Here is a 21,268-nt window from a genome sequence, read left to right as displayed (position 1 = left end):
TGTACAGCTCTGTGCAGTTGCAACTGTGAGGTGTAACTCAAACCTCTTTTTTATGCTCTCCCGATTCCGTAAAAGAACCTATAAGCTGTATCTCAAGAACCGCAATAGATATAGACATGCACGAGGTACCAAAATATCCACTTTTATCAACGTCTAAATTCTGTACTGCAATGGTCCCATTGGATTCATAGACCAAAAAACATATGCACGCCAAAAAAAAAAGTATCATAGTTGCTAAGATATGATTACTTCAAGTTAATGGCAGCCATCTTGGACGCCATCTTGGATTTAGAATTGTATGTTATAACCCTACTGAAAATAACAGGTTATGAAAATAACACCAAATATCACCATATTCACTTATTAACAATCAATGTTGCACATTTCTTACTCTCCTGAGTCTGTAAAAGTACCTATATGCTGTATCTCAAGAACCGTAATAGATACAGTCATGTACGTGGTACCAAAATATCCACAATGCCCAAATTTATATTCAACTTTAATACATTTATGGTGCTTAAAATCAATACATTTCGAGTTATAAAGGAAAAACCTAACTTTTGGACAGACATCTTGGATTTGTGGGCCGCCATTTTGGAATTTTGCGTGGCCAGCGGTATTTTTGAAAAGAGTGGGGTTTGAAGAGTAAATGTACCAAATTTCATGCTTGCATCACAAAGTGAACGATTTTTCTCTTAGCCGCTCCACTATTCTATAAATAGCGACTTTGAAAAGGAGAGGTTTTATTTTCAAGATAGGCATAATATTTTTTTTTGGTCCAAGTTATTTTTTTTTTTTTCAAAGTTTTCTTTTTTTTGTCATGCATGAAAAAAAAAACTAACCTAAAAAAAAAATTTCATCCCTCTTAAAAAAAAAACTCTTCCCTCCTAAAAAAAAAACTCATCCCTCTTTTAAAAAAAAAACTCATCCCTCCTAAAAAAAAAACTCATCCCTCTTTAAAAAAAAAAACTCATCCCTCCTAAAAAAAAACTCATCCCTCAAAAAAAAAAACTCATCCCTCAAAAAAAAAAACTCATCCCTCAAAAAAAAAAACTCATCCCTCAAAAAAAAAAACTCATCCCTCAAAAAAAAAAACTTATCCTTCAAAAAAAAAAACTCATCCCTCAAAATAAAAAACTCATCCCTCAAAAAAAATGTTATAGCCTATGTTTTTTTTTTCCATACCAGAAAACATAAACCACCAGCTCTTAAAATAATGTACCTACCCTTAAAACAATCTACCTAGCTCTTAAAATAATGTACCTACCCTTAAAACAATCTACCTAGTAATGTCCCCTAAGGGGCTCCGTAGTGAGTAGTAGTCCACCACTGCTTAAATGTTACAGTGTAGTGTACAATAGTGCCTTTAGTGTGCTGGTCAGTAAAGGGTTAACAGGAGGAGGCGCTGCTCTGCTCCTTTGGGTGGATCCAAGTTAGACATGAGGCATAATGTAATGTAATGCACATTTTATACCTAATTAGCTGAGAGGGAATTATGTCCGAGTAAACGACTTAAAACAATAGTCTACGAACCGGAAAAAAATATTGAAGTAGTTTTATCATAAAAACGTTTCTATAACATTGAGTAGATTATAGATATGATGATGACTGATGTCAGTGAAGAATCGCTGTTGGACTATTTCTACTCAGTCGGAGGCAATTCAGGCAAAGTGAAAAACGCAGATCTATTGAAGACATATAAGCCTTTTATTGGCCACAGTGACCCGCAATTACGTGGTAAGTAGCACTGATCCGTTGGCATGAAAGATTTACCGATTTTACATGTTTTCCCCCGAAAATGGCGACATCCAGCAGCAGACAGACAGACTGGATACAGTGACAGACAGAGACTCAGACAGGGTCGTGATCAGTGGTGGTAAAAAAGTACTCAATTTTTTTAAGTATCAATACTGCAATGTAGAAGTACTCTGTTATAAGTAAAAGTCCAGAATTCTACATTTACTTGAGTAAAAGTACAAAGGCATTGGCGTTAAGATATACTTAAGTACTAAAAGTAAAAATACTCATTATGCACAATATCTCATTTCACATTCTAAATGTGTAAAAATCCCTTGAAAATAGCAGATCTACAAGCTCAAGCGACGCCTTGTGAGCTTGTAGATCTGCTATTTTCAAATAGCCATGGCTGAATTGGTTAATGTATGTTTTACAAACTAACAGTAACAGTTTTCAAATAATTGTAGTTGAGTAAAAAGTACAATATTTGCCTCTGAGATGTAGTGGTAGAAGTCAAAGTATAGAAAATTGGAAATACTCCAGTAAAAGTAAAAAAAATCCTCAAAATTGTACTTAAGTACAGTACACTTGAGTAAATGTACTTAGTTACTTTCCACCACTGCATTAAAGTCACTGACCGGAGAGTAGCTCACAGGTCGTGTTTGTCTGACTAACTGATATTTGTCTTTCATCGTCCACAAGTATAATGCTTTTTAACAATGCTCTCTCCTCCCTACTGCAGTTTTTGCATGAATGGATTTTTTTCGTATGTCGTTGCATTTGTGTTCTCGACTAAAAAGCAAAACATCTGGTTCAGATTAAAGGCACTGGAAGCAGATCTATAGTTTCAGCAGGAATTCTGTCATTTCCTCTTTGAGGCCAGTTGTTTGGAGCTGCTTTGCTGTGGTAGTCATGGCATCCGTGGTTTGTACTGTGCACTGCATCACTAGTAAAACATGCAATCATCTTTTAGGCTCTGCGAATAGTGATTCTCAATCGTTTTCATTTCAAGAGCCCTTCCAGTTTGATGTGCGTTTCATTCTTATTTTATCTATGTCTCTGACCCAAATGTTCACTGTAAAAATCCCCCGTGTTAATTAAACTCAGAGAGTGTATGGAACGTAACATTAAATTGTGCACTCCGCCACAGACCCATATATAGTCCATTTGGTTACTAACTATCAATAACTTACATTGGGGTCCCTGGCCTGAAACCTCCCCAAGGACCCCCAGGGATCCCTGTTCCGGGAACCACACCGCTGTAACACTATGTATGTTCCACATAGACACGTGACACAGTCGATCAGCCCCTATATGCACAATGAAATCCATTCATTCACCAATTGTATTGTGTTGCAGAGTGAATGACTTGTTCTTGTAAGATCTTTGCTATTGTGATGAAACATTGCAGCTACATCATGGTATTCTATTATCGCAGTATCTCTGTCATCGCCACCTGCGATGCAACTACAGCTAGGCCTGACATATTTTAACCTCCCCAAATGATTATCCAAAGTGACCTTTTATTGCGGTTGTCAGCATGTACCATCCAGATGCTCTGTCAGCAGCACTGCAGTTGTTGACAGAGGTTCAGAAAGCTGCTTTGATAGTGGGCCATCTGACATGGCTGTCCAATTAGTCAAATGCTTCCCACCGCACACTTAAGGCCTGTTACCCAGTAGCATGTGCTTCCAGGCTTTTCATGTCATAATTGTGATTATGGTGTTTTAATCATAATTAATTCCACATGCATGGCTAGTTCCAGGCTTCTAATAGAGAGCTTTTTCATCAGGATTGGGCAAAATAATTGGGACATGATGCGAAGGAAGTATAGCGCTATTGGGTCAAGTTCTGTCTGTCTGTCTGTCTGTCTGTCTGTCTGTCTGTCTGTCTGTCTGTCTGTCTGTCTGTCTGTCTGTCTGTCTGTCTGTCTGTCTGCCTGCCTGCCTGCCTGCTTGCCTGCCTGCCTGCCTGCCTGTCTGTCTGTCTGTCTGTCTGTCTGTCTGTCTGTCTGTCTGTCTGTCTGTCTGTCTGTCTGTCTGTCTGTCTGTCTGTCTGTCTGTCTGTCTGTCTGTCTGTCTGTCTGTCTGTCTGTCTGTCTGTCTGTCTGTCTGTCTGTCTGTCTGTCTCTGTCTCTGTCTCTTCTGTCCATGTTTGTGGGAAGATGTGTGTGTTTGTGCACCTCTGGCTAATAAATAATTGGACATACACACCTTGTTATTCACACTAGTATGCTAGGAATGCTTTTGTTAAGACAGATGTAAGTGGCTACTTCCTTTGGGTTTCCTGTTGTTGTGAATGTAGACTATGCAACTGTCAGGAAAAAGGAAAGGGTTTAATTGTCCAAAGCCTCGGTTGTACCCACACACACACCTAGACATTAACAAAACACCTTAGCATGGAACATTCTGCGGTCAGTCATGTTGTGTTTGCATGCCAAACATGTCTGCTTGATAACCAAGAGACACATAGCAGTCAATGATGAGCCTGAATAAGCCTATTTGTTCATGGAGGCAGGGTCATGCTTCATCTGAAGAGACAGTGGTCTATCAGTAAACCAACTGTAGTTTTATTTAGCTTGCACTGGAACGATGATTGTGACTGTAGGACCAAAGATACTCAGATTTCAGCCTCCAGCGATGCTGTGTGAATGAGCCCTCTTTCGACTTTTCCCCTCTTTTCTGTCCCGACTTTATTTAGAGATGATTATTTTGCAACTTGAGCTGTGTTTGGCCAGGCAGGCCAACAGGGAACAGGGAAGAATTCTGGACCTCCTCCCTCCCAGTGCCTCCAGACGAAGAAAGAAACAGAAAAGGCCATAGCGATAGCTTACAGATGTATTTATCTCAAACAGACTCTTAAGGCAGGGTCTGCTTACGGAGAAATGCCTGTATAGTAGTAACGTAATGTTGTACAACCAAATGTAGGATAATAATCTAGATATAAAACTCAACTGATGTGAAATGCCTGACATTCTAACTCTGTTCTCTCTCTCTCTCTCTCTCTCTCTCTCTCTCTCTCTCTCTCTCTCTCTCTCTCTCTCTCTCTCTCTCTCTCTATCCTGACTCCTGAGAGGGCTTTTCATAAACATTTGACAATTTGTGTACGATAACCTGTATGAATCCAAGTAGAGAAATATGTAAGAAACCATGTTGATGTTATATTTAGCTTCCAATTGTTCATTCCAAACATTTTTTTCTCCCCTCAGCTAAATACAGGGAGGAATTCAAACTCATAATTGACAGAATTGCATCAGTGAAGTCAGAGAATGTAAGTAAAGCTGGAAACTGGTTTAAACCTTTGTTGGAAACTAAGAGCCCTGCTGTGATGTATTATATATATTCATTATACCACACAGACACAGTGTGAGGTCACTAAATAATTGTGACCCAAAAAAAGAGTTCCGTCTGTTTGCTTTGTTTACCACAGCTGTGTGCACCCTCTGCTTTCCCCTAGGGATTGTTGCCTCACTTTGTATTTTTCTTTAATGGGTTATTTTTACAATGCAAAAGAAGTTACACACATCCTTATATACGAATATATATATTTTTAAAAAAAATCCTTCTAAATCCAGTCTAGTAAAAGAAAAAGTATGTTATATTGCATGATTTGTACATTATTATTAAAGACAAGCACATATATATATATATATGTATAGTACATACATACAAGACACACAAATCGTCATTATACTGTACTTGTTTGCACTATATATATATATTGATATTGATATTGTTTTTTTGACGGGCTCACTATTTCTAGGGTGAGAAGTACCTGGTTCTTAAGAAGAAATACAGACAGCTGCTTCAGGACCGAGACACAGAACATGGTGGGACAAACGGCGACGGACAGAGACATTCCAGCCCGGCCAGGACGCCAGGCACCGCACAGTGGGAGGGGCCGGTGACCTCATCTCCATGCTGTCCTAAGGAGGATGTCCGGGTTGTTCCTTCAGCCTCAACCGCAGGGCCTGCAGAGAGGGGGTCTGGTCAGGTGATGTGTTGTGGAGGTCCCAGCATCACTGTAACAGAAGCCGCTGACCACACAGAATCACAGGAGGTTAATGCTATTCTATTCTATTCTATTCTACAGTCTGGGGCTGGGGGAGAGAGTTGTTAAGAGATCAGCTTGGGATGGGCACATTATCAAATGAAATAAATGTTTTTTTGAGGCAGGTGGTCCGTAGACCCCCAAGTGGTCCGCAAAGCATTCGCTGGGGGTCAGCTGGGGGACCACACAAACAATCTACACGCTCATCCCTCACGCTACTAGCACCGAGAGCTGCAGCCTGTAGCTAAGTCTACCCGAGGACTGGCCACTTGATTGGGACTGTGATAACAGAGTACATCCCATAGCCCGAGGAGCGTAACCGGGACAACAGACCCCGTAGCCGCTAACGCTGTTAGCACCAAGAGTTAACAAAGTACATCCCATAGCCTGGGGGGACGTAGCCGTGACAACAGACCCTGTGGCCGCGCATGCATGTGCACGTGGCCTTGCATGAGCAGTAACGGCGAAAACAGAGTTAAACAGAGTTTCCCAAAAACGCTAATAAACAGCCTGAATTTGGGCGAAGTTAAAAACTGGCCGCCTCACGGTCTGAATAATGCTAATGGTCAATGCCGTGTGCAAGTTGAGATCAATTGCACAAGCCAGTGAGGAGAAAAATGCGGAACAGAGAGTGTGAGGGACTTGCCTTAATTATGTGTAGGATTATGAAAGAAATGGGATGATCCAGCATCAACACACAGGGCTAGATAATGTCCAAGATGCAACACGCATGTTGTATCTGTAACAACCTCCTAGCACACTTAGTATGTGGTAACTCTTTGTGTCCATGACGTGTTTATTCCTAAACAAGGCCCTCTTTGTAAGCGTACCCTGCCGGGCACTATCTTTCCTAGTGTGAGCCTCAATATTAATGAAACTGCTGTGGCTTGGAAATGGATAAAGGATCTGTGTGGCGCTGTGTCCGTTCTCATCATGTCTAAGAACCATTTTTCTTCACTATGGCCAAATCAGTCTTGTGATAAGAGTGAGCAGTGCAAAGATACCGCCTGTTCAAGCAACCAGATATATCTTTGCTCGAGGGGTGGAGCTGATTAAACCTTATGCATGTCAGCACTTGAAAACTGTAAAGAACAAATGTGCTATATATAACAGTTAAATGCACCATAATCCGACAAAAGTGCTTTTATACATGCTGCTACACATTGTTCATGTAAAGACCTCACGCGTTTAAGCATGAAGATTAATACATTTTTAAACTGGCTAACTGTCTCTGCACATGAGTCACTTGTGCAGACAAGTGCTAAAGTAGGCATTTATCTCTCTGGGCACAGATGAGGAAGAGAAGTAACTGTTGCACGCAAAGTATGAATTCAGGGCGGTTAGCCTCAACGAACATCTCAGCTAAACTCTAACTTTTGAGTGTACCCCCTCCACACACACACACAAACACACACACACACGCACACGCACACGCACACGCACACGCACTCGCACACGCACACGCACACACACACACACACACACACACACACACACACACACACACACACACACACACACACACACACAAACAAACGTCTTCTTTCTGCTGTTGTCTTTGCTCTTTTAGGACCAGCTCTCTCTCACCATCCAGTCTACTCAGGAAGCTCCTGTCCAAATTGAGGAACCCATGGCACATAGCAATGCAGAGGATGACATAGATAAAGATTCTGTATCAAAGGTAAAGACAGGACTAACTGAAAGAACCGAAATAACTGCTCTAAGATTGTTCATAAATAGAGATATATGTATTTAACTCGCTGAAATACATCTCTATAACAGCTTGATGAACAATTCACTGTGGGTGAATTCCCATGCTGTTCACATTTTAATCGGGTAAGAATGTCCTCCTACCCCCCCCCCCCTCCAGGTAAATAGTCACAGTTACAAAACTTGTCTGGGAAAACAATACTACACAAGAGAGATTTCAGCTAAATCCAGCCAAAGGCTGTTGACGATGAGAAAGCCATGAGTCATCATACCCACTTAAAGGAGAATTTTGGACTAAAGTTTTCTTACCTTTTTAATAGCTTTTTTTAAATATTTTTTGGGTGAGATCTGACGTTCATAGTGACAGAACACTGTCCCAAAAAAAAAAAAAACAGAAGTCTCGCTAGACAAGATTGAAATCTCAAGATTTCAATCTCGTCTAGCGAGACTTCTGTTTTTTTTTTTTTTTTTTTTTTTTTTTGCATCACTATGAACGTCAGATCAAAAAAAAAAAAAAAAGCTATTAAAATATGTGATCTAACCTAAGGCCTATCCGCGCACCTTTTAAGCTGTGGCGGCTCAGGGGTGGAGTTAAGAAATTTTTCTACTGTACCATTCATCCTAAGATATCATAACGTCATAGAAAAGGTAAGAAAACTTTAGTCCAAAATTCTCCTTTAAGTCCTTCACCAGTGCTTCCACGAGTAACCACCAGGTGGTGCTAAGTAAATCCCCTGGGTTTCAGTGCTGAATGTTTGAGAGGGAGGGGCAGATGATAGTGAGACAGCCAAGCTGCATTTAAATAAAGCCCCCTGTTCTCATGTTAATTAGCAACACGTTAGAACTCATTAGAAAGATAATGATGGTTTGGTGGCCATTGGAAAAGTTTGGGATTCATTCGTGAAAATGTAGCTTTCCTTGATGGTCTTAAGTATCTATTGACCCCTTGGAGCTGTATGAATGTAACACTGCAGTCAAGTGTTTTAGCTCAGGTATTAGCTGCATCACTGAAGTTCATATTTAGGCCCATAATGAATATCATGACAGTTTTTCTGCTCTATTGAAGCCAACAGCTATTTTGGCTACAGTTAGTAAATGGCGTATTTATATAGTGCTGTGGGATACTTGGCCTGAGTCAAGCTGTGATTGGACTCAGAGCTGGGTGTGGCTGCGCACCTGTTGTGTGGGTCTGTTGTGCATGGAGGTAATCGATGCACAACAGGATCGATCATCTCCACAACTATTCAGGGAGAGCCACTGTCTGGACAGAACACTGTCTGCTCTCCCCAGTGAATTTAGTTTGTCGCTACAGGATCTTTAGATCTAGTACCACAGCATGGCAAGCCCAGCGTATGTGATCCTGCATATGGCTACTGGAGAAAATAAGAGTACATCTCGAAACCTTGGCTGTCGTCTGTCCGACCGTCAAGCCTGTCACACTGGTGCATTGGCTGGGAAGATGGCAGCCAAGAGGCCCTGTTGGGGAGCAGCACAGCCTGGCCATGAGAACCTGAGGGACCTGCGGCAATGCGGCATCCAGAGGACCAGCCAACGGGCTACGTGTCGTGTAGGCAGCATTAGGCCTGTCACAATTATTACATAATCGTCTAATCGCAATTATTTAAGATAATCACAATTATTTGGTCATATTCGTCATAACCATTACCATGTTTAAAAATGTTCATACAAAAATTTAAGTTGACTATTTATTCATTTTATTCCAAAAACAGGTAAAAATAGCTTACAACTTTGTGACACGTCAAGTGTAAGCTTGTAGATCAGCTATTTCAGATTGTTTCCGCTATTTTTACTTAAAAATAAAATAAAATGAATAAATCGTCAACTTAAATTTTTAAATTGTGGACCATCGAGCCTGGCTACAAGTCCCAGCAGTCTAGTTATCCGGTGTGGTCCCAGGGGTTGGGACCCAAATTTACAAAAATACATTATGATTAATCCCTTAAGCCCTATTTATAAAATCGTGACAGTTCAACGTGTGGCATCGCAACATGTTGTGAACTTGAACTGTTGTAAATCTGTTTTTTTTTATGTCTGAAAAAACTTTTAGGAAAGGTTAAAAAAAAAGCAGGATATTTACTCGTGACCCATAAAAATGTTTCATAAACACTGTCTTAGACCCTAACTGTACATATATAATCACCTCTCTGTTCGATGCACTACTCTACTGTACAACACTCTCCATACCAAAATGGAGAGGATAGTTTGGAGGGATAGTTTTCAGGAAAAAGAAAGTAAAAAAGTGTTGAGAGGGAACTGGGCAAAATTAATGTAACTACACAGGTTCCAACATTTAACTTTGTGCCCAACAATATTTTTCTTTCCTCCTTGTTATGGTTTCCACCAAAGAGGGGGAGAAGAAATGGACATGTGCCAGTGTGGAATTGGCTGGATAAATAGAAGAGAAGTGTGTCGTTCCACTTTTCTTGTTCAACACAGTGATGTGTGACAGTTTTTTGTTTGTTTTTTTCGCGAGGGACATGAAAAGTGTGCATTTTTGACATCATGTCTCTGTATGATCTGAGAACAATTAACGAGCAAGTCCACCAAAATGTCGATGAAAAGAAAATATCATCCCACCCTCACATTAATCAACCAAAGTGACACTTATGTGCACTAAGAGAAGTCTCTATTTTGAGATTCTTATTTTTTTGTTTAAACTGAAATGGTGAGAAAAGAACATGGCCTGGCTAGACATGTTGTTTTTCAACTAATTGTTAATTGGATTGTTATTCAATACCCCTTTAGTGTGAAAGCCTCACCTCTGTTTTACTGCCTCATTACCTCTGTATGTGTGTGTGTGTGTGTGTGTGTGTGTGTGTGTGTGTGTGTGTGTGTGTGTGTGTGTGTGTGTGTGTGTGTGTGTGTGTGTGTGTGTGTGTGTGTGTGTGTGTGTGTGTGTGTGTGTGTGTGTGTGGGTGTGTGTGTGTGTGTGTGTGTGTGTGTGTGTGTGTGTGTGTGTGTGTGTGTGTGTGTGTGTGCGCGCGTGTGCGTGCGTGTGCGTGCGCGTCTGCGTGTGCATACACATGCGTGCATGCATGTGTGTCTCCTTACTTTGCAAAATACAACTGTTTATACTATTCAAAAAACCTGATATATCATTTCATTGTATTTTTGTTTCTCAGTCTGAGTCGGAGCAGGATGAGGAGGGTATGGGCAGCATCGGCTCCCCCGCTGTTGCTGTAAGTTCATCATAATAACCAAGGAATAAAATGAAATTGGGTGGAAACCATTTTGGGCATGTCATTATAGACAAAGGATTTTGAGCATTGTGAGCTTGGTGTGGTTTTTTACTGTCAAACAACAAAGTAGAAAATATAGGGCATTAGTTCATAAAAAATAAAAAATGAACCATAAAAAGATGAGATACAAGGTTTCTGCCTGAAGGCAACGATATGTTTTTACATAGTCAATATCAGTGAGATTTCTGTTTGAGACTTACCACAACTTTATAGAAATGCATATGGCCAATTGTCCATCATAAGTTGTAATTTATATGGTATTAAATGTTATCTGTGTTTATATGAGAATGAAAGTAAAAACAGTTCAGTGTGTACTGTATGAAGGGGTCAACTGTCAGTCACTATACCCTTCACACTATCACTGGAGCACAGAACAGGATGTAGTGATAGTGATGAGAGTGCTGTGTGTGTGTGTGTGTGTGTGTGTGTGTGTGTGTGTGCGTGCGTGTGTGCGTGCGTGCGTGCGTGCGTGCGTGCCAGTATGCACATGATTGCTGCACATGAGCGCTGCAAAATCTGGAGTGTTAACTCGTGAAGTGTGTGTGAGTGTGAAAATGGACCCTTACATAAAATTACGTTAAATAAGCATTCTGAATTTTGCAGTGTGTGCACGTGCCTGTATGTGCAACGTGCGTGCATGTTTTGTGTGCGTGCCTTTCTGCGCTGACCTCTCTCCCTCCCTCTCTGTGCTAGCTGGACCCTCTAGAGAAGGAGTGGATCTACTCGGCTGCTGGTGCTCGGGTCCCGACCCTGTCTGAGCTGCTGCGACAGGATCCATCCCTGGCCAACAAGAAGGTAGAAACCATCTCCACTCTGATTCAGAATGACAAATAAACAAAGAGAGCGCTCATATGGTCGCTGTCGGGAGGAAATCTTTTACTGTATGTCCAAAACCCACTACTTTTCAGGAAATGGACGAGAAAAAAAGAACTTATCCAATGTAGTTATTAGTCACAAGCTCTTGTTAAAGCAGCACTACGTAACTTTCCTCTTCTACCCCGGATTTGAACTCGGTTTCCTGTGCTGAAATCTTTACCATTGAGCTAATAGAGAGTGCCTGCTTGCTCAGGGGATAAATAGAATCTTGACCATCAGGTCAAAATTCGTGTCAGATGCTGTGTCTAGGTGAGACATGACCTTTGACACAATCTAAATATCTCAATAGAAGAGCAGGGAAACAAAATACAACCACCCCAATTGTATTATTATTGTTATATTGTGTTAACATACTCTACCATATAGATTGGACAACGTTACATTGTATTCATTAAAACAAAGTTACATAGTGCTGCTTTCAAAAATAGCAAAAGCAGATCTACAAGCTCACAGCGCATGTGTTGTGTTGTAATTGGTTATTTTCGCTGCTTTTGCGCAACACTACATATACACTACATATACAAGTATCTGTATAAATAGGGCATTAATTTGTGAAAACATTATAAAAAGATGATTATATACAAATACAAGGTTTCTGCCCGACAGAGAAATATTAATTATTATTTTTAATAATATATTAATTTTTATAAATATTAATTTAACTTCCTTAAGGTCACTTTGAGTTACTAATGGATAAAATAACACTGAGAATGTTTGTGTGTGTACGTGTAATATTGCAATGAAATCAACAGATCTGCCCTCAATTGTCCATTGGATATCAGTGTAGAGTTCTGAGGTTTGTTTCATTTATTTCATTAGTAAACCTACCTAATAATATATGGTTTGTTTTCTTTCATGTTGGACCAAACAAGGACTTCACCTCAGTGAGTATTGAATCTCTAGCATATGGATACAACATTGTTCCAGTTTTTATGTAACGTTTTCTGGTTGATTTTTTCCTTTGCTCATTTTAATGCACCATGTGGACTCTGATGATGGTGATCCTACTCAGGGGGTAAGTTTATTGATACAGAATAATTATTCTGTAGATACATATACTGCTATGCCTCTCTTTAGTCCAATTTATGCTCTGTTGCACAATCAAAGCTTGAAGATAGTAACTGGTTTTCAACCGAAAAAATGTTCTTCTCTTCTTGAAATTCATTAAAAATGTTAGCTACTGTTACCTGTCCTGCAAGTTGACCACACTGCAAAGCAATATGGATTTTTATGAGTGATAACTAAATTATGTGTCCCAGATGTCGACATGTTTATACGTATACATTTCACATGCACATTTCAATTGAACATTTTCTCTTTTATCATGCTCTGGGAACCCTGTATAAAAAAACAAAAATAAAAAACACCCAGATCATGCATTTCAAAGGTCCACTATCAAAAGGATTATGAAAGATAGCTTTTTAGCTCCTGTGGCCCCCTGACAACCCAAATCCTTTCATTTGTATCCCATGTGCGCTTAAGAGATTTGAGCTCATGTTTGCTGTCCCTCCCCTGTGTCACGGTTTCTCACACCGTCCTGTGGCCATGGCAGACCACCTTCTAAGAGTAGCCCCCCTTAAGCCTCTGCCGTCCCCACCCGGACAAGATAGCATGGCCACCATTGAAGTGCAGGAGTTGGGGTTTCAGGGGGGATTAAGAAGAGGGCCTTACTGCGCCACAAAGACTTCACCCACTTAAAGATAATCTGAAAGTAATAGAGCAGGCTGGGATTAATTGTAGAACAATGTTGGTCATGTCCCCGGGAAGGTGCTGAGTCCCCCTCTGGCAGCTTTGATGTTCCCTTTAAAGCCTGAGTTATACTTGGTTTGCGCATCGTGTCGTTGCACCGAAAATAGCCGTTCTACAAGCTCACAACATGTCGCGCTGCGACGTGTTGTGAGTTTGTAGAGCGCCAAGGCAGAGGAGTTGGTGAGGTAGTTAAAATGTATTCTTAAAGCCAGTTTGATCATCACTGCAAAATGAGTGTGTGGACAGTGTCAAAATTGACTCTCATTTGTCCGTTTTTATCCTGTTAACCCATTAAGACCTGAGGCCGATTCTACAAATGCCTTCTAAATCAGTATTTCTCACACTTCGTGCGGCGCTGCGAGCTTGTACATCTGCTATTTTTGAATAGCCAACGCAAAAGTCTAAAATGATACAGATGCTTTCCCGGTTTTAATGGGTTAAAATGACGCCCAGCGCGCGCGCACACACACACACACACACACGCACGCACGCGCGCGCGCGCGCGCGCGCGCGCGCACACACACACACACACACACACACACACACACACACACACACACACACACACACACACACACACACACACACAAAATCTAAGAAACATAACACCCATATCTCCAATAAGTTAAAGGAGGAGTTCACCCAAAAAATTACTTATTTTCTATCAATTGCACACCCTATGAAGCCTTGAATCCATGGATTCTTTTTTGTTTTTGTCGCATTCCTAAGCTAATAATTTGATACCCGTCTCCTACCGGCTAATGTATCCGGTAGGAGACACAAAGTAGATTATTTGTGTCTCCTACCGGAAATACACACGGTCATCAAATTATTGTCTTAGGAATGCCACAAAAACAAAAATAAATCCATGAAATCAAGGCTTCATGGGGTATGTAATTGATAGAAAATAAGTAATTTTTTGGGTGAACTCCTCCTTTAAGTGCTGATCACTCCTCCTTGTCTCACACTCTCTTTCTCGTTCTTCCTGGGACACTGGCTTGCCGTTCCTGCTGTGATGGACTTCCTCTTTCTGCCCTCGACAGTTTGTAAGTGCATCATTCTCCCATCACTCCTCTCTGTGTCTCTCCAAATCCAGGAAGGCTTTGGTCTCAGTCTGGTCATTGTTTCTCCCGTCGACTTGTTGCTCAGTCCTTTTAGACACCGCTTCCTTCAGTGGGAAACCCTGTCGTCCCGAGTGAACCGATAAGTGGGGGTGGGGGGGTTTGGGCCCACCCCAGTAGGCTGGGACAGGAAGGAGAGACGCCACATCCTGTTCAGCCTCGTCCATCAGCCTTGCCCACCGGGAGGCCGAGCGAGCCGTCTGTCAAGTGGCCCGTTGGCCCATCTGTCTTTAGGATGTGACAGGCGGACAGACAAAAGACATGGAGGCGCGATCTATCACAATATGTCTGTCAGGCAAGCCTCCAAACAAAGGGAGGTGTATATGCCTCTTCTAATATTCCCCTTCAATGTGCACAATATACATGGGTTCTGACATCAACAGCTCAACGAGCTCATTGAGTTATGATTTAACCACATTATCCATGGTGTCCCCATTTTGAGCAAACATTTTTTAAAACATTTTCAAATGTATATATATATATTAAAAAAATAGCTAAAATAGCCATTCTACAATCTCACAACACGTTGCAATGTGCCGCGCTCTCACAAGTAATTTTTTTGCTATTTGTCGTATGACTAGTAGGGCTTAAAAAGAGAGATTGTGGATTCATTCCACAGTGAGGTTATGGCTCAGCCCCCAGATGTTAAGTTGTCTTTGAGGAATTTGCCCTTAAAGAACTGGTGTCCATATGTAACCAGAGACAATGAGTGACTATGCACTTTGTAGAAACCTCAGATGGAAATGGTTGTTCATAACCACTGTGAAGTATTTCAAACACAGTGTGCCCAAACCCTCTATTAAAGCTGCAAGTCGGAACTTATTGTAATTAATAAAATATTATTTTAACCAATCTTGGTTTACAACTAGCACATCTGCAGTGGTTGGAGGTTGGGAAATTTAGACCCTGGTGTTGGGTAGGATACCTACTGCTTGACAAGTCGTGCTGCTTGAAGCTCGTAAGCACAGTATCACTCATGGCCATTATGTCTTGGGTGAGCGCTAGATGTTTGGTCTCCCACTTGGGAAACTCTGATTAAAGAGAGTATTTTCATTACACTTTGTATTGTCTTTGATGCATACAGAAGTTCAGATAATCTTTTAGCTGTTAGCAGCTACTAAGACTCAGTTTGCTATGAAGTATCGGAGTAGGACTGGTAAGTAGTAGTACTGGTATTACTGCAGTACAGTACAGTACAGTACAGTACAGTACAGTACAGTACAGTACAGTACAGTACAGTACAGTACAGTACAGTGCAGTACAGTACAGTACAGTACAGTACAGTACAGTACAGTACAGTACAGTACAGTACAGTACAGTACAGTACACACTCTCCCTTATTTATGCTTAAACACTTAAGGCCTACTACAAATATGCGACTTGTTGTGGACTTGTAGATCTGCTATTTTTGCCATTAAAAAATTAATTAAACATATTTGTCTATAATGACATGCCTAGAATAGGGACGACACCAGGGTTACTGTGGCTAAAATCAGACATACGCTTGTTAACAACAGACCGTCTTATCTACAGGGATTCACACAAGTCCAACATAGCCTTGACATGTCCAGATTGCTTTTATTAAGGGAGACGATTGGGATGACATACACACTTAAAGGTATAGGAGTGTAGGAGCACCAGTTGTGGTTACTCCTAGCCTGAGACATCTGCAGCTCTCGTGCTTTCACTTTAATGATAGCATGTAATTACCCTGCACAAACACCCTGACAAGGGCAACGCAGTTGATCACAGCAACACCACTAAATACCCAGACAGGTGGATCCGGTGTATGTGCGACTCCGTTTTAGGTGCGCATGGTAGCACGTTTGTGCATGCACGTAATATGCGTGTGCGTGCACGTGCGCGTGTGTGTGTCTCTGTATAAGAATTAGTGTCATGTGAATGTTATTTGTGCGTTATTGCCGTGCACATGCCCTTGCAAACTTGTGTGGGTATATCCATGCATGTGTTTGCGTACATGTAGTCAATGTCATGTGTGTATATCTCCAGGCTCTAGGTTAGCGGGGGCCCTATTCCCTTTTGACGGGTGCTGCTGACAGTAGTGTGGTGATGCCTGGGTTGGGCTACCCTCTGTGGGTCAGACTAACATCATCAATCTTCCCCCACCGTGACAGGCTGCTGGGCCCCCCAACTGTGGGCACAGTGCAGTGTTGTTTTGTAATTAGGCTCCGTTAGATGGCAGGAAACCATCCCTCCTTCCCTCCGTCTCTCCATCGGCCCGCTCCCTTCTGTGCACAGCTGGCCCTCTGCCCTCGTATACAGCCAATACGAAGCCGTCAAGCTTCCCGCTTAGCTTGGGTGACTTGTTAGCACAGTAATGACACTAGAGCAATTATCATGACATGACAATAGTACAGAGCAGAAATTTGATGTTGATATTGGGCAGCATATGGTTGCTTTACGTGGTATAGAACAAAAACATTGTATCTGCTCTGCTGTGCTGTCACTATATAATATACACAGTGTATCTATGTAATATCTATATATATGAATGACTCATTCATCTCTTTATTGTTCACAGACAGCTTTGCACTGGGCAGCAAAACATGGCAAAGAGGACATGGCCACCCTGGTGGCTAACGCAGGAGCTGATGTTAACACGAAATCAGTGAGTACATCCCAAATACAATAATAACTTACATTTACACTTTCAACAGGATGTCTCTGACTTCACAGAATATATTGTGTGTGAGTTACTGAAAAACAATGATTGATTTATGTAATACTTGTTTAATATGTACAAGTAATGCGTGTTTGCTCTTTCCTTGCAGCATGTGAGTACCTGCTCTTGTATCAAGATGTGTACAGGTAGGAAGTGTTGGGCTGTGCAAGTGGTTTCATTTTAATGACTTGGAAATAACCAACGGAACAAGGCCACTTGGCCTGCTGGTTTGAGGGCAGGTATTCTTTTTTTATTCTGTTGTGCCCCTTGATGATGTAACATTCCAAAACAATCTCTGTGGCAAGCCAGCTGTGCAAATGTATTACAGCAGCACGTGTTACAACACTGCAGGAGCACACTGCTAATAAATCATGTCATGTCATGTTAATTGTTTCCCCAAAACGGTGTCTGTATGTACAAGCGTGCCAAACTCTAGAGCTGTGCAATTTTCGGTGAATTACCAACCAATTATGTTTTTATCATTATCTTGTGTTGCCATAACCTTTGCTAATTTGTATATTTTCTCCCTTGGTGTTTTCATTGGCTGTGTGCTTGCGCATGGGAAACTCTAGGGGGTAGGTATTAACCTTTTTCAGACGTTTTCCATAGTTGTTCCTCAACACGCTATACATGGTAAAATGTCAAAGGTGATTTTCAAACACATTGAATATGCTTTAAGCATAAATAGTGTTAGAGGGGATGCGTGCCAGTGAGCATACCACCACTACCCTTATAAAAAGTAATTATTGTAAAACATCTTTTTTTTAAAACACCTTTATATGTATAAAGAACATGTGTTCTTTATGTATGTTTTTTATACCCATTGATTTTACATTTGTCTTTTGTTCTACAGGGATACACACCTTTACACATTGCAGCATTGCATGGGCACCATCACATTCTTGACCTTCTACGAACGTATGGTAAATAAATGAATACAAATGACAACATATCTTCATTCAACATTTCGCTGCTTGTACCTGTATGAGTGAGCGACAAACAAACCTCTCTTGATTCTTGATTCAACCCACAAATTGTGTGGGTGGATAGCCTTAAAAGCTAACCTTGAATTCACAATAGTGGAGAACTATAACCTAAGGCTATAGAGTATAAGGTGTCTGAAGTAGCTCAGACACTACCTCCCCTGTCCATGATTCATCAGAGCTGCTTTTCTATCTCAGGTGCTAATGAAAAACTGAGGGACTACAGTGGCCGCCTTGCCTGCCACTATCTAAACATCACAGGGGGACCCGAGGAAGACAGTGAGATGCGTGAGTTTATCTTACTTTTGATACCGAAATGATAATGATTTTGAAATTGCTGAGGCTGAAAACAGGAAGGAACAAAGACCGCAAACTCCCAAGAGTGAGGCGTGACTGTCGCTGGATTCGTACACTAAAATGTAGACGGAAGAATGAATGACCATGAATGCAGAACGTAATCACTAAAATACACCATCTGATCACGCACACGATCAATAATTTTAATCTATTTTCAATGGCTTATGGGCTTCAACAAAGTGTTTCATTTCATGACATGTCCTCTTAGAATTCCAAGTGACCCAGGCCAGAGAGCGGAGCAGGAACAGGAAGCTGACTTCGTTGTTCCAGTCCAAGAAGAAGTGGGGCTCTGCGGAAGAGCTGGCTCCAATAGAAGAGGAGAGGTCAGCACCACAGCAGCTCATGGTCCCTGCATACAGATCCAGGAAGTTCTCCCGTTAAGAAACCCAAACTAGAGGACAACAGACAATTCAAACAATGTACTTCTTCTCTTGCTCACTGATCTCACTGATGCACAAGAAAAAAAAACATAAATACATACATGCATTCACACCTACTGTTTACATATTATAAACACAACACATAATTAATAAACACTGAACTCAAATGCTTTATTAAACAACAGCTAGCTCCAACCGTGAATTGTAATTGGTCAAGAGGCATTCATAACCACAAAAAAGGAATGCGTAAATCATCTGTAAAAGTATCACTCTGTGTTGTCTGTGGCAACGGCAAACAATGGGGAACTAGTTTTAGTTTCAGATTGCAGACGGCTGGAAGCAACACAATTCAGCAAAATGTACCACTACTCACCCATATATATACAAAAAAAGACGGCAGTAAAGTACTTTTGTATGAAAGCAATGAAACACTCAAGGTTGTGCTTTATCGTGGTAGTCTCCGGTAGGAAATGGCGGTTTAGACAGTAGCTGCGTATGCTTTTTTAATTATACAATTGCGCAAACATGTTTATATTTTATGAAGCCATTCAATGAAACTAAATTATTACTTTTGGTTTGCCTTACATTTTCATGTGAGCTCAGGAGACTGCACAGATTCTCCATGCATGCCAGGTTTTTGGTTTATTGAAGACACCAGATTAGCAGGTGAAGAGCAGCTCATAAGTGTTGTAATTTAGTAGTCCTCTGTTGTTATCCTAAAAGCTATCCTCTAGTAAGGTGGTGACAGGTCATTCAGTTGAATTACCCTTCTGCAAGCACACGTGAGCTCGGAGAACAAGGTGACAGCAAGGTAGAATTGTCTTTCGCATTAGCAAATGTATTATGAGTCAATGACACATTCCAGAGTTAATTCCAGTGTTTTGTTAACCACTTGAGCCCTATATACTTTGTTGTATGATGAATAGTGAAAATAGCCAATCTACAAGCTCTCAACATGATGTCTTGTGAGCTTGTTGATCTGCTATATTTGTTTTGAAATGTAAAAAAGAGAACGTTTAGATTTTTTTTTTCTAATTAGGGACGCCAGGGTGGTAGAAGTTGTTGAAATGTGACTGCTGCGATGTGATCAGTGTCCGAAGAATTACTTTCTGTTAAGTTTATAGGGATTTTGAATTATTCTCATACTTAATAATGTCAGTGTTTCCTGTTATGTTTTTTTGCAAATGTAATGAAAACAAACCAACACTTACAGAGGATGTTTAGTTGTAGTTTCATGTTTTCAAGTCATTCTTGTAGTTCTTGTATGTACAAGATGTTTGTGCAAGCTAAAAGTACAGTATCAACTTAAAATGGACCTGCCTCTTTGACTGCTTGTTTTGCACAGTATTTATATATTTTTTGAATATTATGTATTGAAAATATTTTGATATTAAAGTATATTTTGTATCAGACTTGATTATATTTTATCATTATCATGATGACGTTATCATTACACACAGCACATATATTGTGTCATGAAGTTAAGATTATTATCTTATTATAGACTATTTTCATTACACCCTGGGATAACTAAACAATATTACATCTACTTTCCAGGGTTTCTTTTTTTCTTTCTCTCAGAGCAATATATCTCCCTGGTTGTTAAGCTGCCTTTGATCTGGCATCCACCACCTGACTTTGTGGGCTACAGATGGAGTAAATATGGGCCCAGCTAACTCTCAATACAGCCTTTAGACCTTAATTCCTGATTAGCTGAATAGGGCAGCACTTGCTTTTGGCTCTTGGATATCAGAAGACACAGAGGGGGGAACAGAGGCAAGTGTTTTTGTGCTTCATATTTGAAGGGGGGTGTTACGGGGATAAGAGGGGAGTTTCTGTAATAGATACTTATCTTACTGCCCTCAAGCCCCTCAAACAAAGTCCCCCTCTGAAGAGATTATAACCCAGGGAGGGCACATTAACTCTAATCCCATGCTTTGAGGCCTTGTTCCAAGCCCTCGCCTCTTCACCCCTCCACCCTCATACCACCACCCCCTGCCCCACTTATTCCAACCCTTCTGTTTTGTGTGTGTGTGTGTGTGTGTGTGTGTGTGTGTGTGTGTGTGTGTGTGTGTGTGTGTGTGTGTGTGTGTGTGTGTGTGTGTGTGTGTGTGTGTGTGTGTGTGTGTGTGTGTGTGTGTGTGTGTGTGAGAGACTGTGTGTGTGTGTGTGTGAGACTGTGTGTGTGTGTGTGTGTGTGTGTGTGTGTGTGTGTGTGTGTGTGTGTGTGTGTGTGTGTGTGTGTGTGGGGGGGGCGTACCATGTATCTGCATGTATGAGGAGAGCCTGTGGCTACACATTAGGGGTGTGTGTGTGTGTGTGTGTGTGTGTCAGGGGGGTGGTGACTAATGAAAAGCATTGA

General features: G+C 41.0%; 1 protein-coding gene across 1 annotated transcript; it reads left to right on the top strand.

Moving 5' to 3' along the window:
- The first annotated feature begins 1,427 nt into the window (after positions 1–1,427).
- Positions 1,428–20,318, top strand: LOC308096456 (ankyrin repeat domain-containing protein SOWAHA). The gene is made up of 14 exons (XM_080443877.1): positions 1,428–1,737; positions 4,946–5,007; positions 5,500–5,796; positions 7,358–7,468; positions 10,641–10,697; positions 11,451–11,552; positions 12,506–12,559; positions 13,116–13,259; positions 14,479–14,577; positions 17,046–17,132; positions 17,759–17,833; positions 18,040–18,109; positions 18,368–18,457; positions 18,735–20,318. Exons 1-14 carry the CDS (start codon positions 1,599–1,601, stop codon positions 18,905–18,907), a joined length of 1,560 nt encoding a protein of 519 aa, XP_080300003.1. The 5' UTR covers positions 1,428–1,598; the 3' UTR covers positions 18,908–20,318.
- The last annotated feature ends 950 nt before the right edge of the window (positions 20,319–21,268 follow it).

Source organism: Gymnoscopelus braueri, assembly GCF_963280865.1.
Source record: "Gymnoscopelus braueri genome assembly, chromosome: 12".
Classification (NCBI taxonomy): Eukaryota; Metazoa; Chordata; class Actinopteri; order Myctophiformes; family Myctophidae; genus Gymnoscopelus; species Gymnoscopelus braueri.
The sequence above is the reverse complement of the archived record's forward strand: the minus strand, read 5'-3'. Positions and strand labels throughout refer to the sequence as shown.